At 40.5% G+C, this 18,828-nt stretch overlaps 2 protein-coding genes across 2 annotated transcripts; one reads left to right on the forward strand and one right to left on the reverse strand.

The window, feature by feature from the left end:
- Window positions 1–3,994: 3,994 nt before the first annotated feature.
- Window positions 3,995–6,870, reverse strand: LOC129727784 (DNA replication licensing factor Mcm3). Its single transcript, XM_055685963.1, has 3 exons — window positions 6,610–6,870; window positions 5,259–6,548; window positions 3,995–5,196 (listed from the first exon to the last, which is right to left on the reverse strand). Exons 1-3 carry the CDS (start codon window positions 6,673–6,675, stop codon window positions 4,087–4,089), a joined length of 2,466 nt encoding a protein of 821 aa, XP_055541938.1. The 5' UTR covers window positions 6,676–6,870; the 3' UTR covers window positions 3,995–4,086.
- A 2,344-nt stretch (window positions 6,871–9,214) lies between these two features.
- Window positions 9,215–10,974, forward strand: LOC129727923 (ER membrane protein complex subunit 2-like). The gene is made up of 4 exons (XM_055686206.1): window positions 9,215–9,407; window positions 9,468–10,033; window positions 10,093–10,188; window positions 10,263–10,974. Exons 1-4 carry the CDS (start codon window positions 9,374–9,376, stop codon window positions 10,476–10,478), a joined length of 912 nt encoding a protein of 303 aa, XP_055542181.1. The 5' UTR covers window positions 9,215–9,373; the 3' UTR covers window positions 10,479–10,974.
- The last annotated feature ends 7,854 nt before the right edge of the window (window positions 10,975–18,828 follow it).

The raw sequence follows: 18,828 nt of genomic DNA on the forward strand, positions 1-18,828 counted from the left end.
TATCCAGGCATAACCTGTTCTTCAGATTGAGACCGTAAACGGAATCCTCTGTTGGCGAATACCAGGCTGGTTTTCTGCAGGGGCGTTCCACGACGGATCAAATCTTCACCCTGCGACAGATCCTCGATAAGTTCCGGGAGTTCAACTTACCGACTCACCATCTATTTGTGGACTTCAGGGCGGCATACGACTCAGGCAAAAGAAACGAGCTGTGGCAGATCATGCTGGAACACGGCTTCACTACGAAACTAATTAAGCTGAGTCGTATGACGCTGGAGGGATCAAAATCGTGCGTGCGGATAGCTGGCGAAACATCAGCCGCATTCGTAACGTTGAATGGACTGAAGCAGGGGGATGCGCTCTCCAACTTACTGTTTAACATCGCTCTTGAGGGTGCAGTACGAAGAGCAAACGTGGAAAGAAACGGTACGATCATCACGAAATCTCACATGCTTCTTGGTTTTGCGGACGACATCGATATCATCGGTATCAACCGTAAGGCTGTGGAGGAGGCCTTCGTACCTTTTAAGAGAGAAGCAGCGAGATTGGGACTTGTCATTAACTCTGCCAAAACGAAGTACATGGTAGCTGGCATGGAGCGTGGAAGCCCCGTGATGTTGGTGCTGAGGTGGAGATAGATGGGGAACGATTTGAAGTGGTTGACGAATTCGTTTATCTTGGTACACTTGTGACATATGACAACGATATGAGCCGTGAAGTGAAACGACGAGTTGCAGCTGCGAACAGGGCCTTCTACGGACTACGTAACCAGCTAAGGTCCCGTAGCTTGCAAGCTCGCACAAAACTAGCGCTGTATAGAACGCTGATACTCCCGGTGGCCCTTTACGGACATGAAGCATGGACGCTGAAGGAAGCTGATCGACGAGTGCTCGAAACGGGAAGATGGAGTGTGGCGCAGACGAATGAATCACGAGTTGTACCAGGTATACAAACATGCTGATATAGTGAAAGTAATACAGCGGGGCAGGCTTCAGTGGGCTGGACATGTAGCCAGAATGCCTGACGAGAGAGCCGCCAAAACTATCTTCAGTAGAGAACCAGGAAGGGGCCGTCGACTCCGTGGTAGGCCTCGCACGCGGTGGATGTACGCGGTGGAAGAAGATGCACGCTCTGCTGGTGTACGAGGAGACTGGAGAACAGCTGCCCAAGACAGAAGAAGCTGGACATCTCTAATTCGTTCGGCCCTAGACCGGTGAACGGTCCGTTAGCCACAAAAGTAAAGTAAGTATATATTGCAGAGTATATATTCGTTTTCACAAAATTATGGAACCGGAAGTCGCCATATTGAATTTAAAAACTGTCGTTGGACTTTTGTTTCTGGTTTCTAAAGATCATCCTGGTTCCAGAAATACCAATATTTGGAGGTTTGTTAACGTTTTCTACAGTTGAATACAGCTTCCCAGAAACCAAAAGTCGCTATCTTTGTTTTAGAAAAACATCGGACGTCATATTCCGGTCCCTAGACATCAACTTCTGGCCATGACCGACCGAGGGCATGAAAGTTATCGAAAAACTTTTCAAAAAGTTTTTCATAGGGCACTAAAAGACCTGACTTTTTAATAAATTAAGACCCCCTCCCTCTTTGATAGCTGCCCCTTTCTTATTTCGACATCATGTTCCGGTCTCTGGAAATCAATTTTCGGTCTCCAGACATGACCAAAGGCCTAAAAACTATCGTATTCATTCAATAAGTTCCCATAATGCATGAAAAAACTTGATTTTCTGAGCAATTAATACCCCCTCCTCCTTTGGGGGTTGCTCCTTCCTCTTCCCAATAGTTCTATGGCCACTTCCTCTGTACAAAGAACAAGGATGCCATGTTTGGTTAAAATCGGTAGAGTCATTCGAGAGTTATGCTGGAACATACATACATACATACAATTTAATAAATAGCTGGATTCTAGGGGCTCTTATCTTATTTGGTCGATGCTCTTAACCAAATTTCAATTCGGTAATGGTTGAGCTTCAGCAACTTTTCCAAACATATTTTTTATCCGAAACTCTAGGTTCAACTCTCCATTATCAAATTATGCAAGAAATATGTCAAGAAATCGTACCAGAAACGGATCAAAGCAGGCTGGATGTTTTGAAACACTTCTCTACCGTGCTGGATCGAAATCCGTACACCTAAGCACATGATAATCTTCGACGGTCAATATAAAATCAAGAAATCACATATTGCTTCAAACTGACAAGTTTACTTATAGGTCTACTTATATTTTATCACTATTTTCAAGCAAAATGATTCAAATCACTCCGAACTCGAAAAAATCATGTGAATAGAACATGTTTAAACACATGTGAATAGAACATGTTTAAATAGAACATGTTTTAAATCGAAATCCGTACACAGTTTTTGTCTGAATCAAAACCCGTACACTTTTGAATCGAAATCCGCACACACGCGATATAGACTGAATCAAAGTCCATACAGCAATGAATCAAAATCCGTATAGATATAGAAGTACAAAAATGAACATCTTTTATTTATAATTTATCTTTGAACTTTCACACGGTTTTCTAATTTTTTATATCAGCTGAAATAGTGCAATTTTCGTAGCGTTTCGTTGCGGCACCTCTGTCGTAGTAACCGAAACGCCGGAACCTCTCGAAGCTTCCCGGTACGACTTTCCCTTGCGCACCTCAGTCACAGCTCCTTCGGAACTGTTTGCCGTATATTTAAACTTGTTTTCTTTCATCATATGCTGAAAACAAGAAGAAAGTTCAACAATATATGCATGATACACACACTGTACGGATTTCGATTCAAACAATTAACAAGAATCAAAATCCGTACGGCACAGTTTTTGTTGAATAAATACAATTTATACTATTTACCAGACAATATACAGCTCGAAAATGATAAAGACTTACCTTTTCCATCAATTTCAAAAACATTCACAGAGTAAAGCACTTATATCTCACTCGAAAAACCTTTAAATCTGAAGAACGTTCCCTTAGTAAATTCTCTAACGATACGATGAAATGACAACTGAAACCGATACACGATTGATTTTTCATTTTTAATATTTTTGTTTCATGGCCTACTGGCGCATAATTTAATTTAACAGAAGGCCAACAGCTCAACGGACATGTACATGTGACTATCATATGAATTTTCCTTTTTATAATGCTTAAAACTAAAGAAAAACATCAAGGTGTACGGATTTCGATACTGTACGGGTTTCGATCCAGCACGGTATAAACATTTGCACGAAAGCCGATTTTCGGCTGAAAACAGACGTCACTACGTTTCAAAAAAGGCCAATATTTGGAAATATATGGTCGATTTTTGTATGGAGTAAAGCAACCCGCGTAAAAAGCGACTTTACTGTATATAATTCAATTATTAATTTTCGCAGATTTCCAGAAACCGGAAGTCGGCAACCCAAGTTTCAAAGTATCGTCAGACACCGAAAGCCGGTTTTTAAGAGACATTTTTACTCCGAAAATACCAACATTGGGGGGTTTGTGAGCGTTTTCCACAGTTTAAAATGGCGTCCCAGAAACCGGAAGTCGCCATGGATTAAAAATGACATCGAACATCATGTTTCGGTCTCTGGATATCTACTTCCGGCCTCCAAATATGACCAAAAACCCGAAAATCATCAAATTTCAATGAAATGTTTCCATTATGTATGAAAATTTATTACTTTTGACCCCTTCTTCATTCAATATTTCTATGACCACTTCCTTTATACAAAGAACACGTATGCCAAGTTTGGTTCAAATCGACTCAGGCCTTCAAGAGTTATGCTGGAACATACATACATACATACATACATACAAAACTTCTCTTTTATATTAACAGATAGATAGATAGAAGATAAATAACTATTGCAACACGGGAATATTTGAAAAATTTTGAGGTTTCAAAGAAAGATTAGGTATGTTCCGATATCGTAACGGTTATAGTAGCAACCAGCGCATCTTAGGCTTTGTTTTTTTAGACGCTGTAATAATAAACTGAATATATATGAAAACCGCAGTTTATTTTAAATGTAAAATAATGATGACAAAAAAGGTACACAAACATTTTAGATCGAGTAATCGTAACAAGCAAATCTAGATCAAAAAGACTATATCATCGTGCATCATAATCTGGTTGTCGTCAGTCATTCTTGTGATAGCAGCTCGTACTTCACCCTGGCTAAAAGCTTCCGTTCCACTGTTTTCGTCGATACTTTTTGTCAGCCGAACCAATGCAATAGATTGCTCGCGTGCCTGGCGGAATGCCTGGTGCACTCCTTGCTTGAATATTTTGAACCGATCGTCAGAAATTACCTCAACTTCGGAATCAGTTTCCATCGGCATTGAAGAAGTAGCTCCACTTGGACCGGCAGCACTTGCTGAGATGGAAGTGCGTTTCGTGAGATCCCCAGCATCCGGAACGGTCGATACCAGCTCTTCCGTGTCCGAATCATCACGATCTTCAATACGAGTACGTTTTGTCCGACGACTGGCCCGGGTGCTCTGGCTATTGGGAGTTTCTTGTTCATCTACGTCCTCATCCTGTTGCTCCTCCTCGTCATCTGAGCCGTCTTCCGTTCGTTTACGCTTTTTCTTTTCCTTCTCAAGAACCTTCTTGAAATAGGCAAACTGGATCAACTCTATAGCCGCTTGGGCATCCTTCTCGGTCACGGCTCGTGCCATTCTTGCCTTGGCATGAGCAGTAGATAGACGAATAAGTGTTTCCAATGTACGAGCTGTAACGGGCTGTGTTCGGGCAACGTCCGAATCCATCAGATCTTGTGAACGCAAACGAGAGTATTCGTTCGAAATGAGTTCACAAGCTCCCTCCGTCAGTTTCGGTTTCAAGCATTTGGCAATGTGTACATATTTGCGCATGAATTCCATCGATAGAATTTGATCCGTACGCTTGCGAGTAGTTCCATGCAACAATGGATCGTACTTTTCATACATCGGAGTTTCCTTATCATCACGACTTTCGGGGTTAATCGTCGATAGCATATCGACTGCACTAACTCCCATCGGAAGCACGTCTCCATCTTGTTCTTTCGGATTTCGGTAACGATGCATTCTAACCACGTGATCGGAAATCATTCGATCATGATCACTATCAATTACGTCAAGCATAACAAACAGCAAATCAAAACGAGAAAGTAGCGAATCTTGCAGTCCAATATTTTCCATTGGTGTCTTATACTGATCGTACTGCAAAGTAAAAACAACAAAACATTTGAATCATTGTAACAAAACAACTTAATCACTCTTACCCTTCCGTAAACAGGATTGGCCGCCGCTAGAACCGAACATCTGGCATTTAGAGCTGCATGAATACCGGCTTTCGAAATTGTAACTCTGCCCTGTTCCATCACTTCGTGTATGGCCGTCCGATCAATGTCACTCATCTTATCGAACTCGTCAATACAGACGACGCCTCGATCAGCTAGCACCATAGCCCCGGCTTCCAAACGACGCTCTCCAGTTTCTTGATCCGTAGTGACAGCAGCTGTAAGACCAACACCGCTCGAACCACGTCCGGTAGTTGTGATGGCACGAGGAGCAGTATTTAATACGTAGCGAAGGAGCTGAGATTTTGCGACACTAGGATCGCCGATAAGCAGAACGTTGACATCCCCTCGCAGCCTGGTTCCATTGGCTAAGTTCTTTTCAATCCCACCCAGTAATAAGCAAAGGATTGCTTTCTTGACGTATTCATGACCATGGATTGAAGGAGCTAAACTCTTAGATAGCAGCTCAAAAATGTCGTTGTTTTTAGCCAACTTTTTGCATAAATTAATTTCCTCTCTGGTAACATTCAGGGTGCTCTCCTTATTCAACTGAGAAACATTATTTGCAATTAAAACAGTTCGGAACGTTCCAGTGGTGTATCCACCCTGCTTTCCAGGCAGGCACCGATAATTACCGACAATCTGTACTCGATCACCAGGTTTACAGCGGTCGACGAGATCATCGTCACAAATTACGTCAACCGACCGCGGCAGTTGACCAGCGGGAGCCTTTTCTGGCATTTCCTGGATACTCAACGTTTGGTGATCTTTGTACACCGATAAGCCAAATTCCGTCTCTAACGGATTACCATCATCGTCTTTAGTCGGATATACAGCACTCGAAGGAACCGCTTCAAATGAAGTTAAATCCGTGTAGCGACGTTCCATAACTTTCTTGGTAGCTGCGCAATAATGTACACTTTTCACCACCTTTGGTCTGATAAGCGAGACCTTCGTTACGATACCCTCCACGCAGACCAGGTTTCCCAAGTAGCTGGAAGTGAGTGAGCGAGGAGTAACGTGCTTGTTACCGAAGCTTCCCTCGAACGCGACGAAAAACTCCTCCTGCGTTTTAGCATAAGTAGGGTCAACCGTGGACACATATTCCTTCAGTGCTCGCGAAAAGGCCAACTGCTCATCGAAAGCGCTATTTAGTAATGCCTGGGCTCTGGCCGGGTTTTTTCGACGAATGTCGTTCACATTTACCACCAGACGCTTTGTACCGTCAGTTATCATCTTACGGACATGGCTCATATATGTCCCTTGATCTTCCTAAAGAGCAAACAGTGCTTAGAATTGCTATCAAATACCTCAAGATACAAATATGCAGTACCTCATCATCCAGGAAGTCGAGATATTCTCTCTGTATATCACGAAGGCGCTGGTCTTCATCTGCCATATTTGCTGTAACTATTAATAATAAACAAGCTAAAACTCACTAGATCCTACAATTTTGTATTAAAACTCAATGCCACACAGGTGTTTGTAAAAATATATTGAAAATATTGCTGAAACAATCCGATTATAAATCAGAGCAAAAACAAATTCTCAAGCTGCGATGGGACACAAGCAACAAATAGGCAAAATAGCGCGCGAAACTCTTCTGTGTAAGTGCTGCCAGTTATCTGTCAAAGCGTACAATTCAACAATGGAAATAACAGAAGGTTCTTGAAAAAACAGTGAAATGAAAATTCTGAAGGGAAAATAGAATATTGCGTAACGCGGAATTTGGCAATTTCCAGTGCCCCTCAACCCCACGCAACACAAATTTGCATGGTGTCCTCAAGCATTGGCCCTGACACAAGTAAAAAGAAATTTTAAAGCTGTTCGCACCTACGCGAATGTGGTCCCCGTGGTTCTGTGGTTAGCGATGTCGGTCGGCTAGCTCTCTCACACGGTTGTGATATCAGGTTCGATTCCCGATCAGGTCGAGGATCTTTTCGAGCTGTAAATTTTCTCGACTCAGCACTGGGGCACGATGTATCGTTGTACTTATCCTACAACATACAAAATGTGACAAAAACAATATCGATAACGAATTCTCTCAACTAATCTAGTTGATCGAGACCGCATTAGCCCCCCAGGCTAGCGTGCGATATTGTTGAACCCAGTCTTGTCCACTTACTCATCTTTGTGCATTTATCAACACATAAATTGCATCACATCAGTTTTTTAGTAGGCATTGTGATGAGCAAGAAAAAAAGCACAACCTTATTGAGCGATGCCTTTGCGCGTAGGGAGTGTGGAATACAACTTCACACATGAGTAGGCGAGCTAAAGCTGCGTGCTGTTGAGTAAATTTACCTTGGTAGTAGAAAAACGCAGTGAGCATAACACAGTGAGTATAGCGCAGAGCCCTACGTAAACGCTACAGAACAGGTTAGTAAGGAAACAGTCAGAAAAGTTTTGCCAGCTAGAATTTTCATCATAGTGCCCTTATCATTGAGCAATAAACGTGCGCTATCTATATTTTATCAGTTGCGATCGAAAAAGTCTCTCTGCGGGAGCTTTATGCGCTTACTCTTTACAATACAAGCTTTCTGATGTTGCGTATTTTGCTTTCTTCATACAGAGCACTTGCATTTGCTTTTAGTGCGCGAAAAAAATAATCAACTCATCCGTTTTTTTCAACATGCTTCAGTGTTCTATGCAAATTATATGAGCCTCTTTGTTACACACGATGAAAATGCCAAGACTGGTTGTACCCAGAGATGCCAGATGTTTTTGAAAAATGTCTGCAACTGCTCGAAAAACCGGAAAAATGTGCTCGAAATCTGAAAAAAATCTATCCGTGATCCGAAAAAATTTCGCTCGCGCAGACAAAAGTCTGTAAAAATCTGCACACATTTCAAGAAAAGCTGCGCAAATATAAGAAGATTCTGACAAAAATCTGCAGAAACGTGGAAAAACTGCAAATATCTGCAAATCAATAAACATCTGCACACGGACTCCAAAAATCTGCGTTTTGCAGACAAATCTGCACATTTGGTATCACTGGTTGTACCTACGCGAATTCTCATATGTAATTGTCAATTTATGTGTGAAAACAAAAGCAAAAATATTTCCCTCCTTCACTTTCGCAAGTAAAAACCAAACCAATATCCACAGAGTCGCCAGGGCCAATTGTAACACTTCGCTAGGGGAACAATTATAAATAACGTAGCTTTTTTTAGGTTTTTTTGACTAGTGCTTCAGTGCAACAAAACTTGAAAGACTGTACTGTTTGAGCTGGTTAAGTAACAATATATTTTGTTGAAAAAATATTTTTATTGGTATTTACTATATATATTTCTGTACGTATTAACCCTCTAGTGCCTAATACCACCATATGGCGGGCTTCAATCAACCCTCTAAAAAGCTTCAATTAATACTAAAAAAGTGTTTAGCCCGTCTACAAATTAATTTGGGCACTAGAGGGTTAATAGTCGAAATTGAATGCATTGTGTATCTGAACTCTTCGATGACGTAACACAAACACATCTCTTGCTACTTAAAAAAACTGCAGTTTCGATTTCAATCTAATAGCGAATTTCTTTATTCCACTGCGGCAAAGCAAATCTGTTGAGGAATAAAGAAACGACATCGTAATTTACAACGCAAGTGAGAAACAGATGTCAGATAATTGTTTACGAACTAAGCACATGCGGCGGTTGGGTTGAAGCTGACAAATTTTACAGTGCGCTCCGCGCAGCACGCCAGCCAGGTCAATACTGGGTCAAAATCGAGCGAATAAAGAAGGGTTTTGACAGCAGTTAGGTTGCTTCCAGGTCAAAACGAGGTGAGCTGGTGAAATCAAGAAATTCGCTATAAATGTTTTATCCGAGAGAATAAAAAGGAAGATATTTTAGTGGGACACTAGTGATTTGGCCTAAATAATTTGGCATTTGGCATCACTGCTATCATGTTGGCAGAACTTTGACAGCTCTTGTTTGTCATCCGCAATTTATTGACATTCATTAGCAGAGCAGCTTAAGGGGAATAGTGTGAAAAATTTTCACATTCCTATTTCTTCAATTAGTTTAATCGAAATAAATGAATAATCTATCAGTTTTTGATACAAAATCAGACACGTAAGAATTATACTATTGTTAATAAAAATGTCATATAACATAGACGAGATGAGCTGGACAGGTATAAGACTAAACTATTGCCCTGCCTGTAAGTATTTTAATTTTAACCTTTTTATTTTAGATGTACGGAATTTGTTCAGGAAGTGGCGAGATGATAATGAACGAAAAAGTGACGATGTAATGCAACTGTGGGACGCAATCCTCTCGGATAAACAGAATAAACTCGGTAATGAACGTCACCTCGTGCTGGAACAAGTGATGATAGCCGCCCTTGATTGCAATCGGATAGAAACAGCAGAAGACTGCATACGGGTGCTGATCGCTGAATTTCCCGGCAGCTTACGTATACAGAAGTATAAAGCCATGGTGTTGGAAGCATTGGAGCGTTACGATGATGCACTAAATGTTTTGGATCTAATTATTAAAAAGGATGAAACAAACGCAGCTCCGCGGAAACGGAAAGTAGCTATTTTCAAAGCTCAAGGTCGCACAACCGATGCCATTCGGGAACTGTGCGACTATATGAAACGTTTTATGTCGGACCAGGAAGGATGGCATGAGCTGTGTAGTTTGTATTTGGCTGAGGGTGAATATGCAAAGGCTGCTTTTTGTATGGAGGAATTGCTTCTGCACAATCCGCACAGTCATCTGATTCATCAGCGGTTAGCCGACATTCGCTATACCATGGTAATATAATTCGAATTGTTTTATGTATTATCTGTTTCCTATTTTCTGTTCGATTCTAGGGGGGTCTGGACAATATCGAAATAGCAAAATCTTATTACTGCCAAGCAGTGAAGCTTAACCAAAATAATCTCCGTGCTTTGTATGGACTTTTCTTAGTAAGTATTTTATTAGTCAATTCATCTGGCTGTATTGTTTCAAATATTCTTCAAAATGTTATTTTTCTTTGCAGTGCTGTGGACATATTGCTAATTCGAAGTCCGCAACTCACAAGCGAAAGGAAGTTCAAAAATTGGCTCAGTGGGCAATTGGGCAAATTCAGCACAAAACGGCGCCCTCTGTGCAATCGTCTACTAAAATTGGTGATTTGTCAGCAAAACAGCCTAAGTATGAAATGAACGCCTTGGAGCAGGCCTTCGGTGGTTTAGATATTGCCAAAGCAAATTGACCAACTGACCAGTTTTAACACCGTATATTCGAGGGTGGTTTACCATCACGTAATTTATGCATGCTGTCACCCCTACCATCCATAGTGGTCAAACTGATGTATCTAAACTTTACTCTATTGTGGGTGTTTTTCCGCTTAACTTCTTTTCGAAATATGATACGGAATTTTTAATAGTCGCTGTATATTGCATTGAATGAAGTAAAAAAATCGCATTTATATTCTCAATGAATAAATTGTGTACACTATTTTAGAAATACTGTTTTTAAAATCACGTAAATCTGAAAAGGTATTTTCACAAACTAAGGTCTAATGTAGCTAATTTTTCCGCATTTTCATGTAGATGGTTTTTCAGTAAAAAGTAACACCTGCACAGTATATGTACCATTTGAACATTTTAGTAGCCAACTAATCTATTTAATAAATAAAAGGTATTTAGATTAAAATGTCGGTGGTAATGAGAGATAGGATCAAAAATTAATAAAGTTTATATGGTTTACATCGTTTTCTTTTTTTATGCGTCATTCCATACCTAGCGGAAACAGTGAGCCAGAGTTGCCATTCCGAAATCTGTGTTTTGACAATAAAAATCTGTGACCAGAGAAAAAAATCTGTGATCATACTGTGACATGAATATTTGTTTAAACGGTTTAAACAGAAAACGAAAACGGCATTGATTGCATTGCTGAATATAGTTTGATAGTTTGTTTATGAGTCGCTCTATAAATATTTGAACTTGGACTTTATATAAACATTAAATTTTCCTCCAAACGGTTGAATTACTATTTAGTTTTTAAAATTGCATTGAAACAGTCAACTTCATCCTCAACGTAGTTTTGCTCAGGTTGGCATTGAGAGTAATCTCTCTCCAACTGCTGATGAAAGAGGAATTATAATTATGGAAGTTACGGCACTCCGCATCTGCATCCGTAAATGCAGAACATCTGCAAGAAAATTGACATCATGCGTATGTTGAAAAAATCACAGGAAGGTTGTATGCAAAGTCACGACCGCAAGGTTGAAGTAGAATACTTTTACAAGAAAGATAACTCGGCTGCTTGCGTGACAGTCATTTTTTCTAGTAAATAAACGTTGACCGTTCATTGGCAGTATTATAATTTCAGTTCAGCAAATGAGAAGTTGAAGTGCTGCCGAATTGTAATATGCACATTAAAAACGACATCATTAAACGGGAACGGAACAAAAGCTGCAGTTATTAAGAACGCGAATGACGGCGCGATGCGATTCGCCTTACCGTGGTGAAATGTACAGCTCTTTTATTGCGAAGTAGAGCTATACATTTCAACACATTTCTCCTGCTGAATCGCATCGCGCAGTCATTTGCGTTCTGCATAATTGTAGCCAAAAACTAAGATACACAAACACGTAATAATAGTCAGAGTATGGATGTAGATGAAGATAAATAACTTTGGATTATAGAGCAAAACGAGAAAATATTAATTCTTCAAATATCCATTTGTGTTCTTCAAATTTCTGTTGTTCAATTGAATATCTGATGAAATGTCTGTTTAATATCTAATGAAGGCTCTTATATAAGCCAAATAATGCGTTCCTAATTTACTAGGTCCATAACTCTGTCGACCGTGCTTGGGAAAGCAATCGTATAATGACCAATCAAAGGTCGAATTTTGTGTTTTGACAAGGCTTAAGAATTTTCAATATTACAATAGTTCGAATAAAAAATTGCAATTGCCTGCATTGCAATCTTAGAAAATTTTCTAATCGATTGCTGCAAAAACGAAAGAAATCCATCGAAAACAACCCGATTTATTAGCATTTGAAATTGAACATATTTCTCACTTTTTTCGGTTTTAGATTTTAATTTCACATCCCTATGTAGCCGAACTTCCTGAGAGAAGTATTATACTTCAAAAATATCGCTTTATAAAACTTTGTAGAAAAATTTTCTTTAGTGTGTTTGCTGCTCGCTTCAATAGCTTTCGCACTGTGATGCGATTTGTCATGCAAAATAAGCAAAATAAGCGAGATGTTACGGATATCCGCATCCGCATACGTAAATGCGAAACATGAATATCGACATCCGCATCTGCAGATATTTAAAAAATCACATCCGTAACATCCCTGATTATCATAAAAGTTAGAAACGAATGTTCTGCGAAGAAAGTTAAGAGGTAATTATACAATCTGCTCTGTTTGCGTCCTTACTGAAACAAACCAGGTAAGCTGTGGATCAAAGAAAGTGGCTATAATTTAGTCAGAAGAAACTCGTCCATAAATTGGACACAGTTAACTTTAAAATACCGAAAACCTAATCATAATGAGGTGATACAATCAGGTACCCTCTCTGCATACTTCACTAAGTAACTAAGCAGCATATAGCGCGAAAAAACTGGCATTCCCCGTGAGAATCGAATAAAAGGCAAATCCGAAGTTCAAGAAAAAAATTACTGCGGATAGTCAAACCATTTGCTCCGGATAATTAATCGAGCCTCTGGAAAATCGTACTCTCGGGTAAATGAGTTTGAGCCGTAGAAAAAATGGGTTATTTGTTATTTTCGGCATTTATGGAAAAAATCTGTGAAAATCTGTGAATTTTCAAAAATATCTGTCATCTGTGATCACAGATTCTGTGATTTGAAAAAGGAAAAAAAATCTGTGATTTTACAGAAAAATCTGTGAAAACGGCAACTCTGCAGTGAGCTTGATATCATCAGTGATACCAAATGTGCAGATTTGTCTGCCAAACGCAGATTTTTGATGTCCGTGTGCAGATATTTATAGATTTGCAGATATTTGCAGTTTTTCCACGGTTTCTGCAGATTTTTGTCAAAGTCTCCTTATATTTGCGCAGATTTTCTTAAAATGTGTACAGATTTTTACAGACTTTTGCCTGCGCGAGCGAAATTTTTTCGGATTACGGATAGAATTTTTTCAGATTTCGAGCACATTTTTTCGGTTTTTCGAGCAGTTACAGACATTTTTCAAAAACATCTGGCATCTCTGGATATCATTGAAATGATTGATAAGCAACTGGCATAGGTCGAGAAAAATTATCGTCACGTGAACGAATTTCAATCAAACAAAAATATCGGAAATTCATATTGCCTTTTTCGTTTGAATCGGTTCAAACATCGCAAACAATTTCCATTTCGCTAAAATCGTTTTTTTTTCATAAAAATGTAGTACATAGGTCATAAATGAAAATATGAATAAAACAAATCTGTACGAAAGTATCGAAAATTCGTATACCAAATTTTAGTTTGAATCAATTCGAGCAACACTTAAGACTGGATTACACTCTTTGACCAAGCGTCAAATATTTGTCACTTTTTGACAGATAAAAATTTGGTCAAAGATAATTGTTTGTCACTCTCCAATTTTTACATGTGGCAAACACGGGCAAACAACAATCATGATGTCAAATAAATTTGACCATTATGCCAGAAGCTCAAATACATGACCATTGGACAGGCTTAAAGGCTGTATAACACTCTTTGACCAAGCGTCCAATATTTGTCTCTTTTTGACAGATAAAAATTTGGTCAAAGATAATTGTTTGTCACTCTCCAATTTTTAAATTTGCCACATTTACGGGCAGCGCTCATGCTTTCATCAGCGCTGGATGCTTTCAATACGATAAATTGCATTATTGTAGTGATGAATCCAGACAGTGTAACAGAATTCCAATGAGGACTGAACAAGCAAGCAACAGAGTGTTGTTGTACATTTTAAATATCTGAAATCCCACGTCATGCGGCTTTAGCAACATTAAACCACAGACTAACAGACGTAACACTGGAACCTAGCTCCTTCGCCACAAAAAACGTTCATTTCAAATTTTCAATCGAATTACAGTCATCGCGCGAAAACGTCGTCTGGGGCGCTGTAATGCAATCTCATGCATATTTTGTAGTTCCCCATTTGACACATGCAGTAACGTTAGCGCTGATGTCGAAATACATGACGCAGCGCGAACACGACAGCAGATGGTGCTAGTGTTACTTACGTAAAGTACTGGAATCATCCAAACGATGATTTTATTGAAAATTTGTTCGACGTATTATGTCTGTTAGTCTGTGATTAAACTATATATGTTGCTTGAATGTCATTTACTCGATTTATAAAAAGGGACATAGACTCCACTGTGGCAACTCCTCGATTCCGCATAAAAATTTTTTCTCTTGCATCTTGTTCCATAGGCCAATGCAGGAAGTTTTTGTTGGGGAATATCAGCGCGGTTTTCGAGCGGGACGATCTACAACTGACCGTTGTTCAACTTTAGACAGACCCTCGCAGACACGTCACCTATTCACCGACTTCAAGTGGCGTACGATTCAGTGAAACGCAACGAGTTGTGATATTATACTAGAACATGATTTTGTTTGTGACGTTGGATTATCTGAAGCAGAGTGAGCAGTGTGACCACATACAAAAGACATACGTAACACTCAGGAAAAAATCTTCCAAAAAAGTTGGTACAAAATGAACTGTACTCGAATGGTACCACCCTCTGAATAAAATTACTGTTTGAGTTGTTTTTAGGGCAGAATACCTGCGCAGCCCTGAATTTGTCTCGTTCCTACTCGAAAAATGCTGCATTGATTTTGTAAATAACTTTTTGACAGTTCCTTATGGGATTTTCTTTGGGGCTCGATAAAGCCGAGAAAAAGGCAGCGGGGGCCTAGTGTGGTTGGTAACTTCTCCGCCAACCACGCTCGACGCCTGGGTTCGAATCCCACCGCCGACATAGGTGTCGATGGTTGTGAGGTGGCGTGATCCACTCACAACCAACCCAACTGGTCTAGATTCAATCCTAGCCGACACCGGGAGATTTTGTGAGGCGAAGAATTTCTGGGATCACGCCTTCCATCGCATGAGGAAGTAAAGCCGTTGGCGCCGGTCCGTTAATAAACGGATCGTGAGTTAGGGTCCTGGGTGTGGAGTCGTCTCCCTGGGCGTCGGTGATTGGCCACAACAGTGGCGGAACTAGACCGACGGAAAATAAGCGAGAATAAAAAAAGCCGAGAAAAAGAAAATTCATTTTGTTCATTATTTGTCGAGCAGTTGGACAGGACGAGGTACGGAGTACTATGGGGCAACGTGTACCAGAAAAAAAACGCCAGTGTTACGTGTGTCTTATGTATGTGGTGTTACTCAGTTCAACTTTGCACGAGTTCATGCCATCACTGATTTGAAGAAAGGGGACGGGTTCTCGAGCTTGCTATGTATTTCTTAACACCAGCCATCCAGCATGGAGCTCCCAATGCCCGATTCACCAGCAAAGAGTGAAAAAAATGCGACAACGAATTGATTATTATTCATCATAGCAACAAACTAATTTTTTTCCCTACGCCAACATACCGTTTCTCACCAAATAAAGGGCCCAGCGCACCGTTGGAAAATATCTACGTTTTATCAGAGTCAGTGGTTAGAACTGCTCTGTCAGGTAAAATTACACATTGTATATGTCCTGCCGAGACTAGGAATGATCCTGCACCAAATTTAAAAACATATAACTTCCAGCTCGATAATGTTAGCACACTCAAAACACCAGATTATAGTGATGACGATCAACTGATGGATTCGATTGGAAATACAGAGTTAGACGAATTCCCTGCTCTGCCAGGTAAAAAAATGCACAGTATATGTCCAGTCGAACCTAGGCTGGATTCTACACTCAATTTGAATAAAGTGAATTTTCAGCGTTGCACTGCAAGTGAGCTATCTGCTACCCTCTCCCCTGCTCCAGATACTGAAATTCTGACACCGTTTACGGCTACGAGTCGGTGCAGTGTGTCTGATATCGCTATCAGCGTCTTATACCAAAATGTGAGAGGATTCGGCACCAAAGTAGATGAATTCTTTGATGCGGTATCTGATGCCCAATACGACGTCATAGTGCTGACCGAAACTTGGCTCAATGAATGCTTTCACTCCGTGCAACTGTTTGGTGATGCTTACAACGTGTACCGTTGCGATTGGAATCCACACAGCACAAATAAGAGAAGAGGCGGTGGTGTTTTGATAGCAGTTACGAACCGATTAAACTCGCATATATCTCCTGTACGAATATCTGATACAGTGGAACGGCTATGGGTTAAAATTGTCGGCTTATACAGAACTATTAGTCTTGGTGTTGTTTATATCAGCCATGAGTGCGCTTCGAATGTGATTTCAATCGATGCACACATAGAATCTGCACTAAAACAATCGAACTCTTTGCAGCTTAACGATATGCACGTTGTTTTTGGAGATTATAATCAACCTAACTTGTCCTGGATAAGTTGCTCGAATGGATATGCGTTTCCCGATCCCAACACATCAGCATTTTCTGGAGCCAATTCAGCACTCGTCGATGGATTTGCTCTATTGGGCATGAGACAAATGAATACAATAGTGAACAACAGAAATCGCACGTTGGATCTAGTATTTGTCAATGATGTAGCTGACCCTATTTGAGGCGTGTACCCTATTTGAGGCCCGTGAGCCAATTGTCGAAGCCGATCTGTTTCATCCTCCGCTGCTGCTCACTTGTGTATCTCGTTGCCTACGTCGTATGAGTCCTGCAGCGTTAGTAACGAATTCAATTTCGGACACGCTGACTTTGTTGGACTAAACCAATCACTGCTTGAAACGGATTGGTCTGTACTAGTGATGGGAAACTTATCGATACTTATCGATGATATCGATAAGTGCTTGACATCGATATTATCGTTAATTTTTTGACGTTAACGATAATTATCGATATTAGAAGGGTGAGCACAAGTCAGTGCGGCTGGTTACTGGAGGAGACTAACAATTATCATGGTCTCAACTTTCAATCTGACCTTTTTAAATGTTAATCCAGATAAATTTTCAAACGCAAGTTTGCAAAGTTGCTTGGTTTAATAAGACCTACACACCCACAATGTTCGATTGAATTCTGCTAGAGTGCTGCAAGCTCAAAGAAAATTAGTACCCAACAGGGAAAAAACCGCCAAAATCAACACCTATATTTAATAAATTCATACCTCGATGATTCCTTGGCGAATTTTCAATCTTTGGCTACCAATGAACCTGAAATAAATTCTGATTTATTGACAACATATAAACCAATGTGAAACAGAATGTCAGAAAAAGTTCTACGCGTTGCAAAAATGTACACTTTGGCATACACTCCGGAAATCTGAAACAATTCCAGTGACCCTTGGTCACGTCCAGTTCTCAAGTTATACTAGGAATCTAGGACAGTTTTCCAGTAAAATGAAACCTGTTTTGTCTGAATTGATTCATTTTTCGTAAAGTTTTGGCCATTTAAAAATTGACAGAATTTTGCCTGCTTCAATTATTTCCCTTATTACACAACCTTCAAAATGAACTTCGGCTTGAAACTACTCCGTAGAAAGCACTCCCGGCGTAAAACTCAAAGACTTTCCAAAACAAACTGTTTAACTCGTCCGGTAGTTTGAATTATCATTCGCAGTATCGTAAGATTTGTCATTCAAGGCCTTAACACAATGGATACGTTGCGGCTGCGCTTGCGGCAATTTGACAGTTAGCCCATACATTTACTGTCAAATTGACGCCAACGCAACGCAAACGTATCCATTCTGTTTGGGCCGTTACTATAACCGCAATAACGTTTGCGGTAAAAAAAATAGACAAAAATTGCCGATTTCATGGGTTTCAAAATGGCGTCAAAAACAGACATCGTGCGGCACTTTGTGGACGCCGGGTATGCCGGTTCTGGCATCTACAACATTTTGACACTATTGGACAATGATCAGAGCATCGAAAGAAAACCCGGTTCTAGACGGCCAACGACCCTGAGTGACAAGAAGCTTCAAAGGATGCTGAAGAGGAAGACCGAGGGAAAAGTGGCTAAATCGCTGCGTGCACTTGGCCGAGAGGTTGGTGCATGCTCTTAAACAGTGAAAAAGTATATGGAGAACATGGACATGCATACAAGAAGCTGCAGTTCCGACCACTGGTCTCGGAGCTGCAGGCAATGACGCAGCGACAGCGGTTGAATAAGATGGTCAAGTCGATTTTCCCGGCGAATCGCGACGTGGCAGTGGTGATGGACGACTAGACCTATCTCACCCTGGATGGCAACGACTAGCAGGGTTCTTCGTATTTTACCTCCCCCACGAAGGAAGTGAGCACCGAGGTAAAGTTTATTTCACAGACCAAGTTCCCCAAGAAGGTGCGGCTGTGGCTGACAATCAGCGAGAAAGGGATGTCAAAGTTATTCTTCTTTCGCTCCGGGCTGGCCGTGAACGGGGAAATTTATAGTACGAAGTGCCTGACAGACGTTGCGTCGTTCATCAAGAAATACCATAAGCGCGAAGACACGGTGTTCTGGCCAGATTTGACGTCGGCCAACTACTCG

This window comes from Wyeomyia smithii, chromosome 3 (genome assembly GCF_029784165.1).
Source record: "Wyeomyia smithii strain HCP4-BCI-WySm-NY-G18 chromosome 3, ASM2978416v1, whole genome shotgun sequence".
Classification (NCBI taxonomy): Eukaryota; Metazoa; Arthropoda; class Insecta; order Diptera; family Culicidae; genus Wyeomyia; species Wyeomyia smithii.

Excerpts from the sequence above, each read along its gene's own strand:
- LOC129727784 (XM_055685963.1), bottom strand. The coding sequence starts at position 6,675 with ATGGCAGATGAAGACCAGCGCCTTCGTGATATACAGAGAGAATATCTC. Across the intron at positions 6,549-6,609 it reads TCGACTTCCTGGATGATGAG|GAAGATCAAGGGACATATAT; the intron begins GTACTGCATATT and ends TTTGCTCTTTAG. Across the intron at positions 5,197-5,258 it reads CCAATCCTGTTTACGGAAGG|TACGATCAGTATAAGACACC; the intron begins GTAAGAGTGATT and ends TTTACTTTGCAG.
- LOC129727923 (XM_055686206.1), top strand. The coding sequence starts at position 9,374 with ATGTCATATAACATAGACGAGATGAGCTGGACAG. Across the intron at positions 9,408-9,467 it reads AGACGAGATGAGCTGGACAG|ATGTACGGAATTTGTTCAGG; the intron begins GTATAAGACTAA and ends TTTTTATTTTAG. Across the intron at positions 10,034-10,092 it reads CCGACATTCGCTATACCATG|GGGGGTCTGGACAATATCGA; the intron begins GTAATATAATTC and ends GTTCGATTCTAG.